The sequence below is a fragment of the Hemitrygon akajei genome, chromosome 13 (genome assembly GCF_048418815.1).
Source record: "Hemitrygon akajei chromosome 13, sHemAka1.3, whole genome shotgun sequence".
In the NCBI taxonomy this organism is placed as follows: domain Eukaryota; kingdom Metazoa; phylum Chordata; class Chondrichthyes; order Myliobatiformes; family Dasyatidae; genus Hemitrygon; species Hemitrygon akajei.
The window spans coordinates 24,806,482-24,826,962 of record NC_133136.1 but is presented as its reverse complement, the minus strand read 5'-3'; the positions used below and the strand labels follow the sequence as shown (position 1 = coordinate 24,826,962).

Below are 20,481 nucleotides of genomic sequence, written 5' to 3'. Positions count from 1 at the left end.
GGGAGTATTGACCTCTTCATCCTGTCTGAGGAGCATTGCATCGACAGTAACCTGTCGCTGAAACTGCTTCTCTGTCTCTGGATGGTGCTATGTAGAGGATGTTCAGGGTTTTCCATAATTGACCGTAGCCTACTCAGCGCCCTTCGCTCAGCTACCGATGTTAAACTCTCCAGTACTTTGCCCACGACAGAGCCCGCCTTCCTTATCAGCTTATTAAGACGTGAGGCGTCCTTCTTCTTAATGCTTCCTCCCCAACACGCCACCACAAAGAAGAGGGCGCTCTCAACAACTGACCTATAGAACATCATCAGCATCTCACTGCAGACATTGAATGACGCCAACCTTCTAAGGAAGTACAGTCGACTCTGTGCCTTCCTGCACAAGGCATCTGTGTTGGCAGTCCAGTCTAGCTTCTCGTCCAACTGTACTCCCAGATACTTGTAGGTCTTAACCTGCTCCACACATTCTCCATTAATGATCACTGGCTCCATATGAGGCCTAGATCTCCTAAAGTCCACCACCATCTCCTTGGTCTTGGTGACATTGAGACGCAGGTAGTTTGAGTTGCACCATATCACAAAGTCCTGTATCAGTTTCCTATACTCCTCCTCCTGTCCATTCCTGACACACCCCACTATGGCCGTGTCATCAGCGAACTTCTGCACATGGCAGGACTCCGAGTTATATTGGAAGTCTGATGTGTACAGGGTGAACAGGACCGGAGAGAGTACGGTTCCCTGTGGCGCTCCTGTGCTGCTGACCACTGTGTCAGACCTACAGTCTCCCAACCGCACATACTGAGGTCTATCTGTCAAGTAGTCCACTATCCAATCCACCATGTGAGAGTCTACTCCCATCTCCGTTAGTTTGTGCTTTAAGATCTTGGGCTGGATGGTGTTAAAGGCACTAGAGAAGTCAAGGAATGTAATCCTCACAGCACAACTGACCCCATCTAGGTGAGAGAGTGATTTGTGCAGCAAATACGTGATAGCATCCTCCACTCCCACCTTCTCCTTATACGCAAACTGAAGCGGATCCCGGGCGTGCCTGGTTTGTGGCCTCAGATTCTGTATTATCAGCCGCTCCATGGTCTTCATCACGTGCGACGTCAAGGCAACAGGTCTGAAGTCATTCAACTCCTTTGGTTGTGGTTTCTTCGGTACCGGGACAATACAAGATGTTTTCCACTGTCTGGGTACTCTTCTCTGATCTAGACTCATGTTGAAGATGCGCTGTAGTGGTTCTCCCAGTGATGCTTGATTAGTCAGGGCATGAAGGGATATGGGGAGAAGGCAGGAGATTGGGGCTCGAAGGGAAATTGGATCAGCCATGATGAAATGGCAGAGCAGACTCCTTGTGCCAAATGGCTGAATTCTGCTTCTATGTCTTATGGCCTTATATTTATATTTATTATGATTTTTAAAATTTTTTCGTGTTCTTTAGGCTTGTGCTTTTTTATGCTGCATCAGATCTGGAGTAACAATAATTTCATTCTCCCTTCCACTAGTGCGCTGAAGAAAGAAAGTAAACTGCCTTAAATCTTGAATCACTCTAATTTTGTTTTCCTGCCTTGTCAGACTTGGTGTGTAGATTTTAGCATCGTAAGTACATAGACCCAGCTGGAGGATTTTGGTTTCTTGTCATCAAAGCAAAACTGCTCAAAACTGAAGTTTGTTCAAATTTCAGAAATGTATTGAAGATGACAAGCAGAGAATGTCATCATGGTTGAATGTTAGAAATTAAGACAAAGCTGAGGCTATCTTTGCTCCTCAGTTGATCCTACCATTGTGGGCAACGATGGCAAGTGGGAAGGACACTGTTGTCTTCCAGCTAAATCTCACAAATATGCGTCTGACAATACAGTGTCAATAGTCCCCCGAATTTTAGGGAATGGAACCGCAGATATTCAGCGTAGTTGACCAAGATAGGTCAGAAATACATTTTTTTTTAGGAGAACAAACTTAAATGTCAACTGTGTTTGGAACAAATTCACAACAGCAGGACTATTACAGTGAGTAGAATCACAAATGCTAGGAAATTGGGATTTTGAGAGTGAAGTGGTAAATTTGACTTAGGGTTAGTTCTCAGAGCCAACAGCAAATGAACATCTAAGCTGACCTTACATCCACATCAGGAATCTATCTCCAATCCAGGATCAAAAGAAGTCCCTTCAAATTTAGGAATCAGACCTATTGGGAGGGTCCCCCGCCTGATTGGATACCTGGATATTTGAATCAGCTGAGAGGGGCATTGTCAATGAAAGATGTTGCAAATTGTGTTCAAACCCCACTTCAGGGAGAGGTTCCGGTGTGCAACTCTGAATGCATGCCCCTCACCCATGTCCCACCCATGCTGTGTAACCTTCCCTGTTATCATTCAGATTCATCTGTGAGAATGATGTCATTTGCACTTACTAGTTATGAAGAAAACAGCAATGTTTTTGAAAGCCTTCAGTGTTAATTTTCCGATATTATGTAGTTTAAAAGAGACTGGCAGAGGTTTCCATTCAAGATGAACGTAAAAGCTCACAAGGTTGCCTCTTTCTGCAGCGTTCAGTTTTTTGTAGTTCTGTGCAATTCTATACACCAGATAATTTTTCAGACCAATTTACATATTTAGTACTCACTCAGAATTCTGCAAATCATCACTATGCACAGCCATAGCTTCTACTGTTCAAGATTCAAGGTTGTTTAATGTCATTTCCAGTAAACAAGTGTAAAGCAGAATGAAATAATTGTTACTCTGGATCCAATGTAGCACAAAAAAACCGTAATAAGATAAAGAACACAGTAATAATAAAGATATCAAAGATACATATACATAGATTAATATTATCTCCATAGAGTGACATTAGGCACAGGAGTGTCTGTACATAAAGTGACTGACAGGAAATGATCAAGTAGTGGTGGTTGGGAATACGGCAACTGGGTTAGTTAGTGGGTGGAGGTGCTGATCAGCCTTTTTGCTTGGGAAAGGAATTGTTTTTGAGTGTGGTGCAACACACAGCTTGAACCATATCATCAAGTTCGCCGATGACACCACCGTGGTGGGTCTCATCAGCAAGAACAACGAGTCAGCTTACAGAGAGGAGGTGCAGCGGCTAATGGACTGGTGCAGAGCCAACAACCTGTCTCTTAATGTGAACAAAACAAAAGAGATGGTTGTTTGACTTCAGGAGGGCAAGGAGCGACCACTCCCCGCTGAACATTGATGGCTCCTCGGTAGAGATCGTAAACAGCACCAAATTTCTTGGTGTTCACCTGACGGAGAATCTCACCTGGTCCCTCAACATCAGCTCCATAGCAAAGAAATCCCAGCAGCGTCTCTACTTTTTGCGAAGGCTGAGGAAAGTCCATCTCCCACCCCCCATCCTCATCACATTCTACAGAGGTTGTATTGAGAGCGTCCTGAGCAACTGCATCACTGCCTGGTTTGGAAATTGCACCATCTCGGATCGTAAGACCCTGCAGCGGATAGTGAGGTCAGCTGAGAAGATTATCGGGGTCTCTCTTCCTGCCATCACGGACATTTACACTACACGCTGCATCCGCAAAGGAAACAGCATTATGAAGGACCCCATGCATCCCTCATACAATCTCTTCTCCCTCCTGCCATCTGGGAAAAGGCTCCGAAGCATTCAGGCTCTTACGACCAGACTATATAACAGTTTCTTCCCCCAAGCTATCAGACTCCTCAATACCCGAAGCCTGGACTGACACCTTGCCCTACTGTCCTGTTTATTATTTATTGTAATGTCTGCACTGTTTTTGTGCACTTTATGCATTCCAGTGTAGGTCTGTAGTATAGATTTCTCTGTTTTTTTTTATTACGTAGTTCAGTCTAGTTTTTGTACTGTGTCATGTAACACGATGGTCCTGAAAAACGTTGTCTTATTTTTACTATGCACTGTACCAGCAGTTATGGTCGAAATGACAATAAAAGTTGACTTGACTTGACTTGACTTGACTTGATTTGGTCCTGGCATTAATACTACGTAGACACCTCCTGAATGGGAGTGGGACAAAGAACATGAGTAGGGTGCGTGGGATCCTTCATGATGTTACTGGCCCTTTTCCAGCACCTTTCTGAATATATGTCATTGATGGTGGTTAGGCTGGTGCCAGTGATATGTTGGGCAGTTTTAAGTATGTGCTCTAGAGCCTTCCTGTCTGCTGCAGTGCAGTTTCCATACCATGCAGTGATGCAGCTTGTTAAGGTGCCCTGTACTCCGCATTTGTATAATGACATGAGTATGGATGTGCATAGACCAGCTCTCTTCAGCTTTCTCAGAAAGTGGAGATGTTGGTGAGCCTTCCTGATTGTTTAGAATATGTTCTGGAACCATGAGAATTTGTGCAAGATGTGCACTCCCAGGAGTTTGAAACTGCTCATAGTTTCTACTGCTGTGCCACCGATGTAAAGTAAGGTGTGAGTGTCCTGAAGTCAATAACCATCTTCTTTGCCTTGTTGACATTGAGGAAGAGGTTATTTGCCAGGCACTAGGCCTTGCGCTCTTCCACCTCCTCCCTGTAGGCTCTCTCATCATTGCTGGTGATGAGCCCCACCACTATTGGTGTGTCATCAGCAAATTTGACAATGTGATTACTTGGGTGTTTGGCTGTGCAGTCATATATGAGCATGGTGTACAGCAATGGGCTCAGAACACAGCTCTGTGTGAGGATGATGGGGAGGGAGGAGCGGTTGACCATCCTAACCGTCAGAAACCACTTCTTTAAATTACTTGAGTTCAAAACTCCTTAGTTGCTCTGGCTGTATTCAAAACCACGTCTCCGGATAGTTGGTCCTTGAACCCTTGTTGCCTATTTTGTAAATAACTCTTATTTTATTGTGCCCCATCATAATCTTACAAGATCATCATGAATTTTACCAACAACACACACAAAATGCTGGTGGAACACAGCAGGCCAGGCAGCATCGATAGGGAGAAGCGCTGTCGACGTTTCGGGCCAAGACCCTTCATCAGGACTAGAATTTTACCAATATTTTTAACTTCCATATGTCCCAAATATTCAATGTAACTTTCAGATAAGTTGCACAGCTGAACATTACCTATGGAAATCTCATTGAATGAAATGGTGGAGGAGTTGGAACCCAGTGCGTTCCTTGCTGTCACTGTCACTGTGTACTTGCTTGTAGAAAACATTTCTGGAAACTTTATGTTGCACCTGTTCTTGTGGTTGGCTCCCTTAATGGTCTCAATTTCCTTATCCCCAAGTCTGTGAAAACCAGATGCAGTCAATGAGAAACAGTAATTTTGTGCAAGCCATTGCAGTTTTTATATAAGATAGAAATTTCAATTAATTTCAATTTTATTATCTTTAATGTGAGTTAAAATCATAACCAACTTAATTCACATAACTCAGGAGCAAGCTCATTAACACAACATGGCAAAATTCACTCAGTAGCCACTTTATGGATGAAGAAGCCATAGAGATGGTGCAGAGGAGATTTACAAGGATGTTGCCTAGATTGGGGAGCATGCCTTATGAAAATATGTTGAGTGAACTCAGCCTTTTCTCCTTGGAGCAAAGGAGGATGAGAGGTGATCTGATAGAGATGTATAAGATGATGAGAGGCATTGATCATGTGGATAGTCAGAGGCTTTTGCCCAGGGCTGAAATGTTTGCCACAAGAGGACACAGGTTTATGGTATTGGGGAGTAAATACAGAGGAGATGTCAGGGGTAAGTTTTTTACTCAGAGAGTGGTGAGTGCATGGAATGGGATGCCGGCAATGGTGGTGGAGGTGGATACGATAGGGTCTTTTAAGAGACTTTTGGATAGGTCCATGGAGCTTAGAAAAATAGAGGGATATGGGTAAGCCTAGTAATTTCTAAGGTAGGGACATGTTCGACACTAGTTTGTGGGCCGAAGGGCCTGTATTGTGCTGTAGGTTTTCTACGTTTCTGTGTTTCTATTAGGTACCTACTAAACTTAATAAGGTGATTACCTAGCATATGTTTATGGTTTTCTGCCCATCCACTTCAAGGTTCAATGTGTTGTGAATTCAGTGATTCTTTTTGGACATCACTGCTGATAATGCGTGGTTTTTTGAGTTACTGTTGCCTTCCTGTCAGCTTGAACCAGCCTGGCCATTTTTCCTCTGATCTCTCTCCTTAACAAGAGATTTTCAGCTCACAGAACTGCTGCTCACTAGATGTTTCTTTATTTTATGCACCATTCTCTATAAACTCTGGAAACTGTTGTGCATGAAAAGCCCAGAAGATCAGCAGTTTCTGAGATACTCAAAATGCCCTGTCCGGAACCAACAATCATTCCACGGTCAAAGGCACTTACATCGCATTTCTTCTCCATTCTGATGCTTTGACTTAACCATAACTGAACCTCTTAACTGCATCTGCATCTTTTACGCTTTGTTGCTGCCACATGTTTGGCCGATTAGATATTTGCATTAATGAGCAGGTGTACGGGTGTACATATGAAAGTGGCCACTGTGTAGTAACCATAAAACAATTTTATTTCCTGTGAGTGTGCTCAGCGTGATACCAATTTATTCAGATCAATGAAGTTTTATATCCAAACAGACCTATCGTAGAATTTTCTAAATATTAATCCCCCTTGCCTAGGTTATACATTTACTGTATGTGTGTTCTGTGGTTGAAAAGGTCACTACCATTTTTCAAACATGTATTAAAATAAACCATGTTGATTGTTCATTATCAATACATATAGCAGATTGGCTCTAGTAACAGAAGTTTAGTCAGGATTCAAACTATAATCCTCTCGGAGATGTGAGACAAAATATAGGCTTTTATTCGCTGGAAGAGAGCAGTCAGCAGCAAGAGATCCCCATATGACATCCTGGAGACTGAGGGAGGAGCCGTGCCTCCAATCGCCTTTATACAGGGGTCTGTGGGAGGAGCCACAGGAGCAGTCAGCAGGGGGGTGTGTCCAAACAGGTATATGTAGTTCACCACAAATCCTACTTCTGCAAGATGATCGTGTTAATATTGCCTCACTCATATTTAGATAGAAACAACCCCTGCAATGAGACGTGACTGGAAATGGCATTATTTTTATTCAACCTCTTTGTGACTGACAACATACACTAAGTGATGTTATTTTTCTCAGAGAATTTCACTAAGGGCTGGGTGGTGTGGGGAGTGAGTGTGAAGTCGTGCGTGGGGACAACATTGTCTCTTAGAGAAAAGTGTTGAGAGCTTACTGCCCAGGAAGAGCAATATTTTCTGTTAATTTTAATATCTGGTTAGCTGTTCATGATTTTTTGCTGCTCCAATAGAGATAGCCTTGAGAAACAATGTGGTCCTCTACACATTCTAATATAGAGGATTTCAAAGCTCAATGTCGTAAGTATGTTTATTATCAAGGTACATATATGTCACCATTTACAACCCTGAGATTCATTTTCTTGCAGGTATTCTCAATAAATGTATAATTAAGTAATAACCATAATAGAATCAATGAAAGACCATTTGTCTTTTGTTCAACCAGTGTGCAAAAGACAACAAACTGTGCAAATACAAAAAGAAAGAAATAATAATAAATAAGTAAGCAAGAAATATCGAGAACATGAGATGAAGAATGAAGGTTTAAAATGGTGTTTAAATTGCTTTTTCAGTATGGTTTGTATGTGCGGAGAGAATATTTCTTAGTTAGATATAACCTACTTCAGACAGACGATAAAAGTGTCTTATTCAGAAGTTCTGAGTCTTCAGAATTTTCTTTCTCAGAGAGCTGTGAAAGCTTTCATTGAATATATTCAAGGCCAAGATCCACAGATTTTAGGTCTATAGAGAAGTCAAGGGTTATGGGGAACAGGCAGGAAAATAGAGCAAAGGCCAAGATCAGATCATCTATTATCCTACTGAATGGCACAGAAGGTCCAATGGAGAAGGGGCTTACTCCTGAACAATTTAGTTTTGAAACTAAATGAGAAATGTTTAATACAAGAGATTCTGCAGATGCTGAAAATCCTGAGAACACACACAAAATCCTGGAGGAACTTAGCAAGTCAGGCAGCATCGAGAGAGAGAAATAAACAGTCGAATTTTCAGGCTGATTCCCCTGATCAGGTCCGGAAAGGCTTTTCCCTTCCTCTCCGGCCCTGAGGAGAGGTCTCAGCCCAAAGTGTCAACTGTTTACTCACCTTCACGGGCGCTGCCTGATTTGCTAAGCTCCTCCTGCACTTTGTGGGCATTGTCCAAAAATTGTTAACGGACTTATCAACATAGTATCTCATTCTATGGTTTCCTTGTAACTTTTTAAGAAAACATATTTGTAACGTGTAAGAATAACAAATTATTCCATAAGACACACTTTGAATATTGAAAAGGAGGTGGATAAAGAACTAGCAGTATGTAGCGTAGTGGTTAGGGTAACGCTATTACAGGGATCAGTTCTGCCGCCGTTTGGGAAGAGTTTGTATGTTCTCCCTGTGATTTTGTGGGTTTCCTCCAGATGCTCCAATTTCCTCTCTACTTCTAAAGACGTGTGGATTAGTAGGTTAATTGGTCACAGAGGTATAATTGGGTATTGTGGGCTCGTTGGGCCGGAAGGTAACATTACCATGCTGTATCTCTACACAAATAAAAGTTAAGTACGTAAGCTGCTAGGTTTAGGTCTATACCAATATGCTGCTAAGTATCTGAGAGAGGATGTTAATCTAATGGCAGCATAGCTATTTGATAAACCATCATAATATGGACCTGATTTATAGGAAGATCAATAAAGGAAAACAGACATATGATATTGAACTTGTTCATCCTGGGCATAAAATTGGTTTGCATGTTTCAGGCTACCTGTTGTGCATTCACTTATCACAGTAAGCTAGTCGTCCACAACAGAGTTGATAGCAATACCATTGTTTTAGCAAAATGAGGCATGACAGCAGTTATATATAAATATAAACATACCCTCACATGCTCGGGATTCTGTTGCTTTCAAAGTTTAAGAACTGCAGCTTTAAAGAGATGATGATTTCTACAGATGTGGTCATAAAATTGCTTCTAATCAGATGTTGGAACTGAGTTGATTCTCCAGGTAATCAAAAGCTTAAAGTAGGCAGGCATCCCTCCAGAGAACTGTCAAAGGAGCCTGGCTTATTCTTAGAAGCTGGATAAAGTGACGACTGGGAGTTGGGGTTCTCTTCATGTCACTGGTAGATACCTCTGCAAATCAATGCCTAGGCAAGGAAGGTGATGCCAGCTAGAGATGCACACCAACACTAAGGTAAGCTCTCAGACGGGTAAGAACCTGTTTGTACAACTGTATTTAATGGTTCTTCGCAAACAAATCTACCACATTAGTTTGCTCTATTTGCACTACATTTTTAAACTTTTCTTATTGTAACTTACAGTAACTTTTTATGTATTGCACTGTACAGCTGCCACAACACAACAAATTTCAAGGCATATGTCAGTAATAATAAACCTGATTCTGATTCCGTTCTGAAGTATTTGTGAACATTTCCTCCCAGGCAAATACAAATGCCACATTTTTTCCATTTGATAATATTTAGTTTAGAAACTCTCTCACACTCTTAAGAACTCTCACTGATAATAACCGTGTAGTTGCTTGAAAATGAATTAAAAAATCATGGCAAAATTTTATATCCTAATGCAAAATGTTTAGCATGTGATTATGACTTCATTTGCATGTTGCTTGGCCATTAATGCAGTTCTTTAAAATTGTTGTTACCATCATTCGGCTTTGAGAAACATTAGAAACAAAAGAAAACTATAAATCGCAAATACATTTAGCTTCCTGTGGTCTCTCCTGAATGTACTATGGGTGTCAGCATTGTTGAGGAATGACCTTGATGCAGTGATTTGCATTGAAAAGCATTTACATTCTTGGCACCAGATTGGCTTCAAATGGAAATTAACATTTTGTATGCATAATTCAAACTCAGAAACCCACAGGATAATGATCATCTAGCAGACAGCACACTATGTCCCATCAGCCAGAAGTGTGCTACATGTGGGAATATGGGGCTGCATTACCCCCCATTAACATAGGAGCTGACAGCATCATTAAGCAGTTACATTTGGAAAATATTAATGAAGCAAAGCCAAAGAGGCAGGAAAGTGATTATCACTGTGGCAAAGGAACTGAAAAAAAATCCACCCTTTAGGCACCACACACTTCCAACAACAAAAAAAGACAGCATTATTTTGAATCACAAAACCATTTCTCAGATTTTAATGAGTGAGAAGGGTGTAGTTCACTTTTCTAAATCAGAATTAGGTTTAATATCACTAGCATATGTTGTGAAATTTGTTAACTTTGTGGCAGCAGTACAATGTAATACATAATAGAGAAAAGACTGTAAATTACAGCATGTATCTATATATAAAATAGTTAAATTGAATAAGTAATGCAAACTGGATGTAAGAAGAAAGTAGTGAGGTAGTATAAAGAGCAAACACGAGGAAATCTGCAGATGCTGGAACACAACACACAAACAACAACACACACAAAATGTTGGTGGAACACAGCAGGCCAGGCAGCATCTATAGGGAGAAGCGCTGTCGACGTTTCGGGCCGAGACCCTTCGTCAGGACTAACCGAAAGGAAAGATAGTAAGAGATTTGAAAGTAGTGGGGGGAGGGGGAAATGCGAAATGATAGGAGAAGACCGGAGGGGGTGGGATGAAGCTAAGAGCTGGAAAGGTGATTGGTGAAAGTGATACAGAGCTGGAGAAGGGAAAGGATCATGGGATGGGAGGCCTCAGGAGAAAGAAAGGGGGGGGGGGGGAGAAGCACCAGAGGGAGATGGAGAACAGGCAAACAACTAAATATGTCAGGGATGGGGTAAGAAGGGGAGGAGGGTCATTAACGGAAGTACAGGAGCAGGGAGGTTCTACTGCAGTTGTACAAGGCCTTGGTGAGACTGCACCTAGAGTACTGTGTGCAGTTTTGGTCCCCTAATCTGAGGAAAGACATTCTTGCCATAGAGGGAGTACAGAGAAGGTTCACCAGATTGATTCCTGGGATGGCAGGACTTTCATATGAAGAAAGACTGGATTGACTAGGCTTATACTCACTGGAATTTAGAAGATTGAGGGGGGATCTTATTGAAACGTATAAAATTCTAAAGGGATTGGACAGGCTAGATGCAGGAAGATTGTTTCCGATGCTGGGGAAGTCCAGAATGAGGGGTCACAGTTTAAGGATAAAGGGGAAGCCTTTTAGGACTGAGATGAGGAAAAACTTCTTCACACAGAGAGTGGTGAATCTGTGGAATTCTCTGCCACAGGAAACAGTAGAGGCCAGTTCATTGGATATATTTAAGAGTAAGTTAGATATGGCCCTTGTGGCTAAAGGGATCGGGGGTATGGAGAGAAAGCAGGTACAGGGTTCTGAGTTGGATGATCAGCCATGATCATACTGAATGGCGGTGCAGGCTTGAAGGGCTGAATGGCCTACTCCTGCACCTATTTTCTATGTTTCTATAAGGCAGGAACATGGAAGCATAAATTGGAAACAGATGTTCTCAGGGAAATGTACAGAAGAAATGTGGCAAATGTTCAGGGGATATTTGCGTGGGGTTCTGTGTAGATACGTTCCAATGAGACAGGGAAAGAATGGTAGGGTACAGGAATTGTGGTGCACAAAGGCTGTTGTAAATCTAGTCAAGAAGAAAAGAAGAGCTTACGAAAGGTTCCGAAAACTAGGTAATGACAGAGATCTAGAAGATTATAAGGCTAGCAGGGAGGAGCTTAAGAATGAAATTAGGAGAGCCCGAAAGGGCCATGAGAAGGCCTTGGCGGACAGGATTAAGGAACACCCCAAGGCATTCTACAAGTATGTGAAGAGCAAAAGGATAAGATATGAGAGAATAGGACCACTCAAGTCTGACAGTGGAAAAATGTGTACGGATCTGAAGGAGATAGCAAAAGTACTGAACGAATAGGACCAATCAAGTGTGACAGTGGAAAAGTGTGAATGGAACCGGATGAGATGGCAGAGGTACTTAAAGAATACTTTGCATCAGCATTCACTATGGAAAAGGATCTTGGTGAATGTAGGGATGACTTGCAGTGGACTGAAAAGCTTGAGCATGTAAATATTAAGGAAGAGGATGTACTGGAGCTTTTGGAAAGCATCAATATGGATAAGTTTCCAGGACCGGACAAGATGTACCCCAGACTACTGTGGGAAGCAAGGGAGGAAATTGCTGAGCCTCTGGTGATGATCTTTGCATCATCAATGAGGACGAGAGAGGTACCGGAGGATTGGAAGGTTGCGGATATTGTTTCCTTATTCAAAAAAGGGGAGTAGGGATAGCCCCAGAAATTAGAGACCAATGATTCTTACTTCAGTGGTTGCTAAGTTGATGCAGAAGATCCTGAGAGGCAGGATTTATGAGCATTAGGAGAGGCATAATATATTAGGAATAGTCAGCATGGCTTTGTCAAAGGCAGATCGTGCCTTACAAGACTGATTGAATTTTTTGAGGATGTGACTAAACACATTGATGAGGGTAGAGCTGTAGATGTAGTGTATATGTATTTTAGCAAGTCGTTTGATAAGGTACCCCATGCAAAGCATTTTGAGAAAGTAAGGAGGCATGGGATCCAAGGAGACATTGCTTTGTGGATCCAGAACTGGCTTGCCCACAGAAGGCAAAGAGTGGTTGTAGACGGGTCATATTCTGCATGGAGGCCGGTGACCAGTGGTGTGCCTCAGGGATCTGTTCTGGGACCTCTACTCTTTGTGATTTTTATAAATGACCTGGATGAGGAATTGGAGAGATGGGTTAGTAAATTTGCTGATGACACTAAGTTTAGGGGTGTAGTGGATAGTGTGGAGGGCTGTCAGAAATTACAGCAAAACTGGGCTGAGAAATTGCAGATGGAGTTCAACTCAGATAAGTGTAAGGTGGTTCATTTTGGTAGGTTAAGTATGATGGCAGAATATAGCATTAATGGCAAGACTCTTGGCAGTGTGGAGGATCAGAGGGATCTTGGGGTCTGAGTCCATAGGACGCTCAAAGCTGCTACACACGTTGACTGTGGATAAGAAGGCATACGGAGCATTGGGCTTCATCAATCGTGGGATTGAGTTTAACAGCTGAGTGGTAATGTTGCAGCTATATAGGACCCTGGTCTGACCTCACTGGTCAGACCCTGGTCAGACCTCACAAGGATGTTGCCTGGATTGGGGAGCATGCCTTATGAGAATAAGTTGAGTGAACTCAGCCTTTTCTCCTTGGAACGACGGAGGATGAGAGGCGACCTGATAGAGGTGTACAAGATGATGAGAGGCATTGATCATGTGGATAGTCAGAGACTTTTTCCCAGGGCTGAAACGGCTAGCACAAAAGGGTACAGTTTTAAGGTGCTTGGAAGTAGGTACAGATGTCAGGGGTAAGTTTTTTTACGCAGAGTGGTGAGTGCGTGGCGGTGGTGGTGGAGGCGGAAATAGGGTCTTTTAAGAGACAACTGGATGGATACATGGAGCTTAGAAAAATAGAGGGCTGTGGGTAAGCCTAAGTAGTTCTAAGGTAAGGACATGTTCGGCACAGCTTTGTGGGCCGAAGGGCCTGTATTGTGCTGTAGGTTTTCTATATTCTGCCAATGGTCTCCAGCATGATTTAAAATGATATGGTATTTTAGAGATTAGTCTTATTTGTCACAGGTACATCGAAACAACAAAACAAACAGTGAAATGAGTCATTTGCATCAACGGCCAACACATTCTGAGGATGTGCTGGGGGCAGCCAATGAGTGTCGCAACTTCTCTACTTTTAGACGATACGTTTAATCTTTGCAAACTACTAAGAAAGTAGAAACACTGCCGTGTTTTCTTTGTAATTGCTCTTATGTGCTGGGCTCAGGACAGGTCTTTGGAAATGATAACACTGAGGAATTTAAAGTTGAATAATTTTGTAGGGACACACTCACCTACAACCATTTTAATTCAGTAAACGATGATCATGATCTTTGTACTTACTAAAACATTGGCAGAAGCATATCTAATCCATTGTCGATGTCCCAACTTTTCTCTCTTATCAACACCACCCACCCCACCTGTGAGACAAATTAATCAACACTAATCACTTTCCTGCTCATTGTGGTAATTGAAATGCGTTCAAGCTACTCCCAATATTAAGCTGACTTGCTCTTTTTGTCTACTACCAGTGGATAGGAGCTACAGAAGCCTTAGGTCACATCTCACTAGGTTCAGGACTAGTTATTACCCTATAACAGTCAGGATCCTGAACCATCATGGATAACTTCACTCACCACAACTCTCAATTGACTCTACAACTTACAGACTCACTTTCAAGCTCATGTTCCAGTATTATTTTTATTATTTGCACAGTTTCACATATTTTACACACTGGTTGCCTATCAGTCTTTGTTTATGTATTGTTTTTCATAAATTCTATTGTATTTCTTTATTTTCCTGTAAGTGCCTCCAAGCTAGAATAGAGTTACTTTGAACTTTGAACAATGTTGATTAAACTGCATTAGTTACAACACTTACAGGATTTATTTATCTTTCAAAACTAAACCCTTTCTCTAAAAAGTCTGCGTGTACTTAAGGCAGTAGTTGATTGTTTCCTGATCGGTCAGGGCATCAAAGGATATGGCGAGAAAGCAGACGTATGGGGTTAGGTGGGATCTGGGATCAGCCTTGATGGAATGGCAGAGCAGACTCGATGGGTGGAATGGCATATTTCTGCTCCTATGTCTTATGGTCTTATAGTCATACTGTAAATAACTTTTGGCTCTTGAACTGTGAGCAGCTTGCACACGTTGAAGAGTTTTGTACCACATTTTTGTTTTTGTAGCATTAATCCATATGAGATACCAGGTAAAGAAAAAACAGATTGAATAAGGAACAGTTTACTCATCCCACTAAGTTCATTAATTTCAAAGCCAGTTTGCAATTTCTGTCTGAGGCAGACTGCTCAGTCTACTTAATCTTCCAAAAGGGTGACATTAATATTCTCTTATTGTCACAATGTTCATCCATCCATCTATTCCCATATTGCCTAAGCAGCTTTCTATGCTGTGAGACATTTTATTGTCCTGTAGGCAGTACACATTTTAAAAAGAAGACTTCGGTCTTCTTTGTAACAAAAGGTTTATATCATCTTGTTTTGGAAGGAAACCACTAATACAGCCTGAAACTCAAAGTGTTTTTTTTTCCGGTAAGGTAATACATCAGTAGCAATATAACAGAAGAAGCTATGGCAGACAAACCTTACGGAGATGTCAAATTCAGTCGGGATGTAAGTTGGGCTTGAGAGTTGCCATGTGCAGTAGAATGTGTCAGGGTAGGCGTTTGATCTGCAGACTACAGAGGGTGCCACTGGACGATCTAGTTTGAGGAGAAAGAGAAAATTCAGAATGAGTGAATATTTTAGTCAGTGTTGGCACATCTTTATTCAAGAGTTTACAGCATTTCTTCATTCATTTAATACTGATCATTACACATTGAGAGTTTGCTTTGCAAAATGAAGCTTTACTCCCACATCACTATGACGATACAGTACAATAAATTGCCACTTAAGTAACAGTTCTGTTAATAGACTGCATTGAATCTATACGCTGAAACAAACACCTTGGATTACTCCTGCCACCATTTTGTCCTTTACTCTCCAAAGCTTTACCAGAAGAGAAGAGTGGTAATTGAAACCACAATTAATTTTTAGAAAGATAGGGACAGGTATGTGAAGATGAAGAACGCTAAGTGCTTGAAATAAAAAGAGGGAATGTGAGACCACCATGAACACACTTTCAAACAGCCTGAATGGAAATGATACGTCAGGTGACTTACTTCTGTGCTGGAAATGTTAAAGATTCCACAATTATGCATAACCTGAGGAATGCAGAAGAATATTGAGATCTGGAAATACAGCTCTGGTGTCACAGGTAGAGAGCATCATAATGAGATTTTATTTGGCACATTGATCTTCGTGACTAAGACAACTGAGTACAGGAATTGGGATGCTATGTTGAAGTTGTATAAGACGTTGGTGAGGTATTGTGTGCAATTCTAGTCATCTACCTGCAGGATAGATATCAATATGGTTGGAAGAGTACAGGGAACATTTACAAGGATGTTGCAGGGAATTGAGGACCTGAGTCATGGGGAAAGGCTAAGTGGGTTAGGATTTTATTCCTGGGAGTGAAGGAGAATGAGAGGTATATAAGAGAATGAGAGAATAGAGGTATATAAAATCATGAAGGCTATAAATAGGGTAAATGCAAGCAGGCTTTTTCCACTGAGGTTGGGTGGGACTAGACAAGATGTCATAGGTTAACGTTGAAAGGTGAAAGATGTAAGGGGAAATGAGAGAAGAACATTTTCACTCAAGGGTGGAGAGAGTGTAGAACAAGGTGCCAGTGAAAATGGTGGATGTGGGTTTGACTGTGACATTTAAGAGAAAGTTGGATAAGTACATGGATGGGAGGGGTATGGAGGGCTATGGTCCTGATGTGGATCAATGGTACTCAGTAGTATAGCAGTTCAGCGTGGTCAAGATGGGCTGTACTGGCTGCTTCTCTGCTGTAGTGCTCTATAACTTTACATAGAACATAGAATAGTACAGCACATTACAGGCCCTTTGGCCCACAATGTTGTGCCAACCCTCAAACCCTGCCTCCCATATAACCCCCCCCACCACCTTAAATTCCTCCATATACCTGTCTAGTAGTCTCTTAAAACTAATGTATCTGTCTCCACCACTGACTCAGGCAGTGCATTCCACACACCAACCACTCTCCGAATAAAAAACCTTCCTCTAATATCCCCCTTGAACTTCCCACCCCTTACCTTAAAGCCATGTCCTCCCATATTGAGCAGTGGTGCCCTGGGGAAGAGGCTCTGGCAGTCCACTCTATCTATTTATAAACTCAAAGTTCATTTAAACCACAAATCAAAGAAAAAAAACAATATTTTAATTGTATTCCGGAGTGTTCTTTGCTTTTCAAAAGAGTATCTTTACTCTATTGACTTTGGTGAAGTCATGGTTCATGGCATGGCAATTTTGTTTGCTTGTCAGCTGGTTGTGGCTTGAAGTCTCACTCCAGAGACGTGACCACAGAAATCTAGACTGACATTTCTATTTATTTGCGGTGTTTCAAGACCAATCTTTCTATTTGGACTGTACAGCTTGCTGTGTCCTGTACTTATTGGCAATTGTTATGGGATGAACTTTTGCTGCAGGGCTTCTCAGCAGATGATTTCTCTTTTGCTGTTTCTGACATGCAGAATACAGGCTCTGTGATTTCATAGGAAACTCATATTTGCTGTCAGTTAAAAACCAAAGAAGTGCAATACTATTATGTTATTACCTCAAAAATCATCCTCTGTCTTCAGCAGATACATAGAAACCTCAGTGTCAGTACTCAGCCTCTGAAAGTCAGTTCCACTGACTTCCAAGTCAGTGAATATTTTTCCTTCAATCAACACAAGTGCTGTCTCAACTTCAGCTACGCATGTTCAATTTGATCTTGAGCACTGTCCGGGGGCAGAAATACACTCCATGGCCACTTTATTTGTTACCTCCTGTACCTAATAAAGTGGCCACTTAGTGTATGTTCCTGGTCTTCTGCCACTGTAGCTCATCCACTTCAAGGTTCAATGTGTTGAGCATTCTGAGATGCTCTTCTGCACACTAATGTAGTAACACATGGTTATTTGAGCTTACTGTCACGTTCCTGTCAGCTTGAACCAGTCTTGCCATTCTCCTCTGCCCTCTCTCATTCGCAAGGCATTTTCACCACAGAACTGCTGCACACTAGATGATATTTTTCCTTAATCTCTAGTGACTGTTGTGCATGAAAGTTCCAGGAGATCTACTGTTTCTGAGATATTCAAATCACCCTGTCTGACACCAACAATCATTCCACGGTTAAAGTCTCCTTTTCTTCTCCATTCTGATGTTTGGTCTGAAGAACAACTGAACTTCTTGACCCTGTCTGCATTCTTTTAAGCATTGAGTTGCTGTCACATGATTAGCTGATTAGATAGTGGCATTAACGAGCAGGTGCACATTTGTACCTAACAAAGTGGCCATATGATGGAATGCCATTAAATTGCACAGAGTAGGTTGGTAGCAAGAGCATTGGAGTAGTTGAATGTGATGATTTTGCAATTTGCAGGCTCTTTGGAAGTCAAAAATGAGGCAAAAACCTACTACTAATGTTGGTCTATTAAGTTTAATAAGAACAAACAACAAAACAAAGAAGTCATAGTTGTCTTTAAGATGAGCTTTTTTGTCACATGTTCATTGAAACAAATAGTGAAATGTGTCATTCTACATCAAATCAAATCAGTGAGGATTGTGCTGCAGCCCACAAGTGTCACCATGCTTCTGTCACCAACATAGCATGCCCACAGCTCACTAACCCTAATCGTATGTCTTTGGAATGAGGGAAGGAACTGGAGCACCTGGGAGGAAATCTACACATTCACAGGGAGAAAGTACAAACCCCTTACAGACAGTGGCATGAATTTAACCCTGATAATACAGATGGTGCTGTAAACGTTGCACTAAATGCTAAGCTACCTTGCTGCTTGTCTTATACAAAGACTGACTCAGATTGCAAAGATAACATGAGATTCCAGTGATAACAATTAACCTATGAAATATTTAGATTTAAATGGGTGACATCTGATACAGAAAAGCTTAGAAACTTCTGAAGAAACACAGAATCGTGTGCACTACAATTATTGGAAAATTCACTGAACAATTACACATAAATAGATGATTATATAAAAATACAAGTAGGCAAAGGAAAGGTTAAACTACAAGAAAAATAATAATTTTACACTCTAATCCAATAGAGTAGTGTTGACAAATAATCAATGTTGTACAGTTTGTATCGCATTGTGGGGGCTTCTTGTCTTTTAATTGGCTACAGCATTTCTTAGAGTGTGATGCATTTGGACGTAATGTTTCTCACAATGATGTGAAAGGCTATATATAAATGCAAGTCTTTATCCTCACTAGCTATGATCGATATTCAAGAGGCTCCAAAATGAGTAGCCAATGGGTCTATCTGGTTCAGTGGCAGACAACTGGAATATATTAATTAGAACTCTACAAAGTGCAAAGGACATTGACTACAGTTATAAGCTACAACAGAGAGAAAGATTTGAAAAGATCATTTGTACACCGTGCTGCATGGTTTATTTTAAAATTTGTGCATCTCATACAGATTGATCATTTATGAAGACACTTTCCACATGCCTATTGGTTATTTTGCTTACACATTTAACTTGGTATAGATGCTGGTTAAAAGTTCAAAGTATCTATCTGTCACCATATACAACCTTGAGATTCATTTCCTTGCGGTTGTACTCAGTAATCTATGCCCACTCATTGTTACCATTGGAAAGGAGGTACAGAAGCCTGAGGACACACACAACAATTCAGGAACAACTTCTTCCCCTCCACCACCCAATTTCTAAATGGACATTGAACCCATGAACACTACCTCACTACATTATCAAAGTGGTTTTTTTGCACCACTTATTTTAACTTAACTATTTAATAGACATACATATACTTACTGTAATTCAGCTTTTTCTCTGTATTTATTTATTATGTATTTCATTGTATTGCTGTCATGAAGTTAACATATTTCATGACACGTACCAGTGATATTAAAGCAACGCACATGCAGATTTTCTCTTGTTTGTTGCCAGTGATATTAAACCTGATTCTGATAACTATAGTAGAATCAATGAAAGACCACACCAACAGGACAGACAACCAGTGTTCAAAAGACAATAAATTGAAAATACAAAAATAAATAATAATAATAATAATAATACATTGTCCCGACAGTGATATCTACAACTGGTGTCATCCCAAAGTCACTACACAATAGCATTATACAATTAGGGCTACACAGCAAAGTCTATGTAAATCTTCAGAAAGCCACAATACTAAACATCACTAGAATAGTCTAAAAGGTCATAGCAGTAGAGAAATGAGTGTGCTTGGCTATGCCCATACTTCAGGTTTAACCAGCTAGAGCTGAGAAAGAAATAATAAATAAACAAAAATAATCAAGAATGTGAGATGAAGAGTCCTTTAAAGCGAGTCCGCTGGTTATGGAAACAGTTCAGTGATCGGCAAGTGAAGTTATCCTGTCTGGTTTAAGAGCCTGGTGGTTGATTACTGACAATCATGCACTTCACAAGTGATTTTCTTCAAATATGTTGCTCAATATCTATTCATCTCAATTTTAATAAATGCTCATATTGGATCAAATATACTACCGGTAATTAATATTCCATAAATCATTTCACAATTGAGGTGCTTTAAACGCTTGCCTACAAATGATGTTATACAGAGTCTTTCTGGATATAAGTTCTAAAAATGGCATTTATCCAGTCAACTTCTGAAAGAGTGATTTCACTTTTAAGAAAATTTGTTTGATTGAAGGCCAAATTGAAATAAATAGTTTCAGTTATAAGATGCTTTGGCCTTGAGACAATGACTGTGCTTA

General features: G+C 41.0%; 1 protein-coding gene across 1 annotated transcript in view; it reads right to left on the bottom strand.

Annotated features, from left to right (window-relative positions):
* cntfr (ciliary neurotrophic factor receptor) overlaps positions 1-20,481 on the bottom strand; it is a 310,302-nt gene that overhangs the window by 68,670 nt on the left and 221,151 nt on the right. Inside the window, exons 5-6 of the mRNA XM_073064253.1 lie at positions 15,217-15,334; positions 5,071-5,237 (exon numbers count right to left, since the gene is read on the bottom strand). Coding sequence (XP_072920354.1) covers positions 5,071-5,237; positions 15,217-15,334 — 285 coding nt within the window. The remainder of the gene's footprint in view (positions 1-5,070; positions 5,238-15,216; positions 15,335-20,481) is intronic.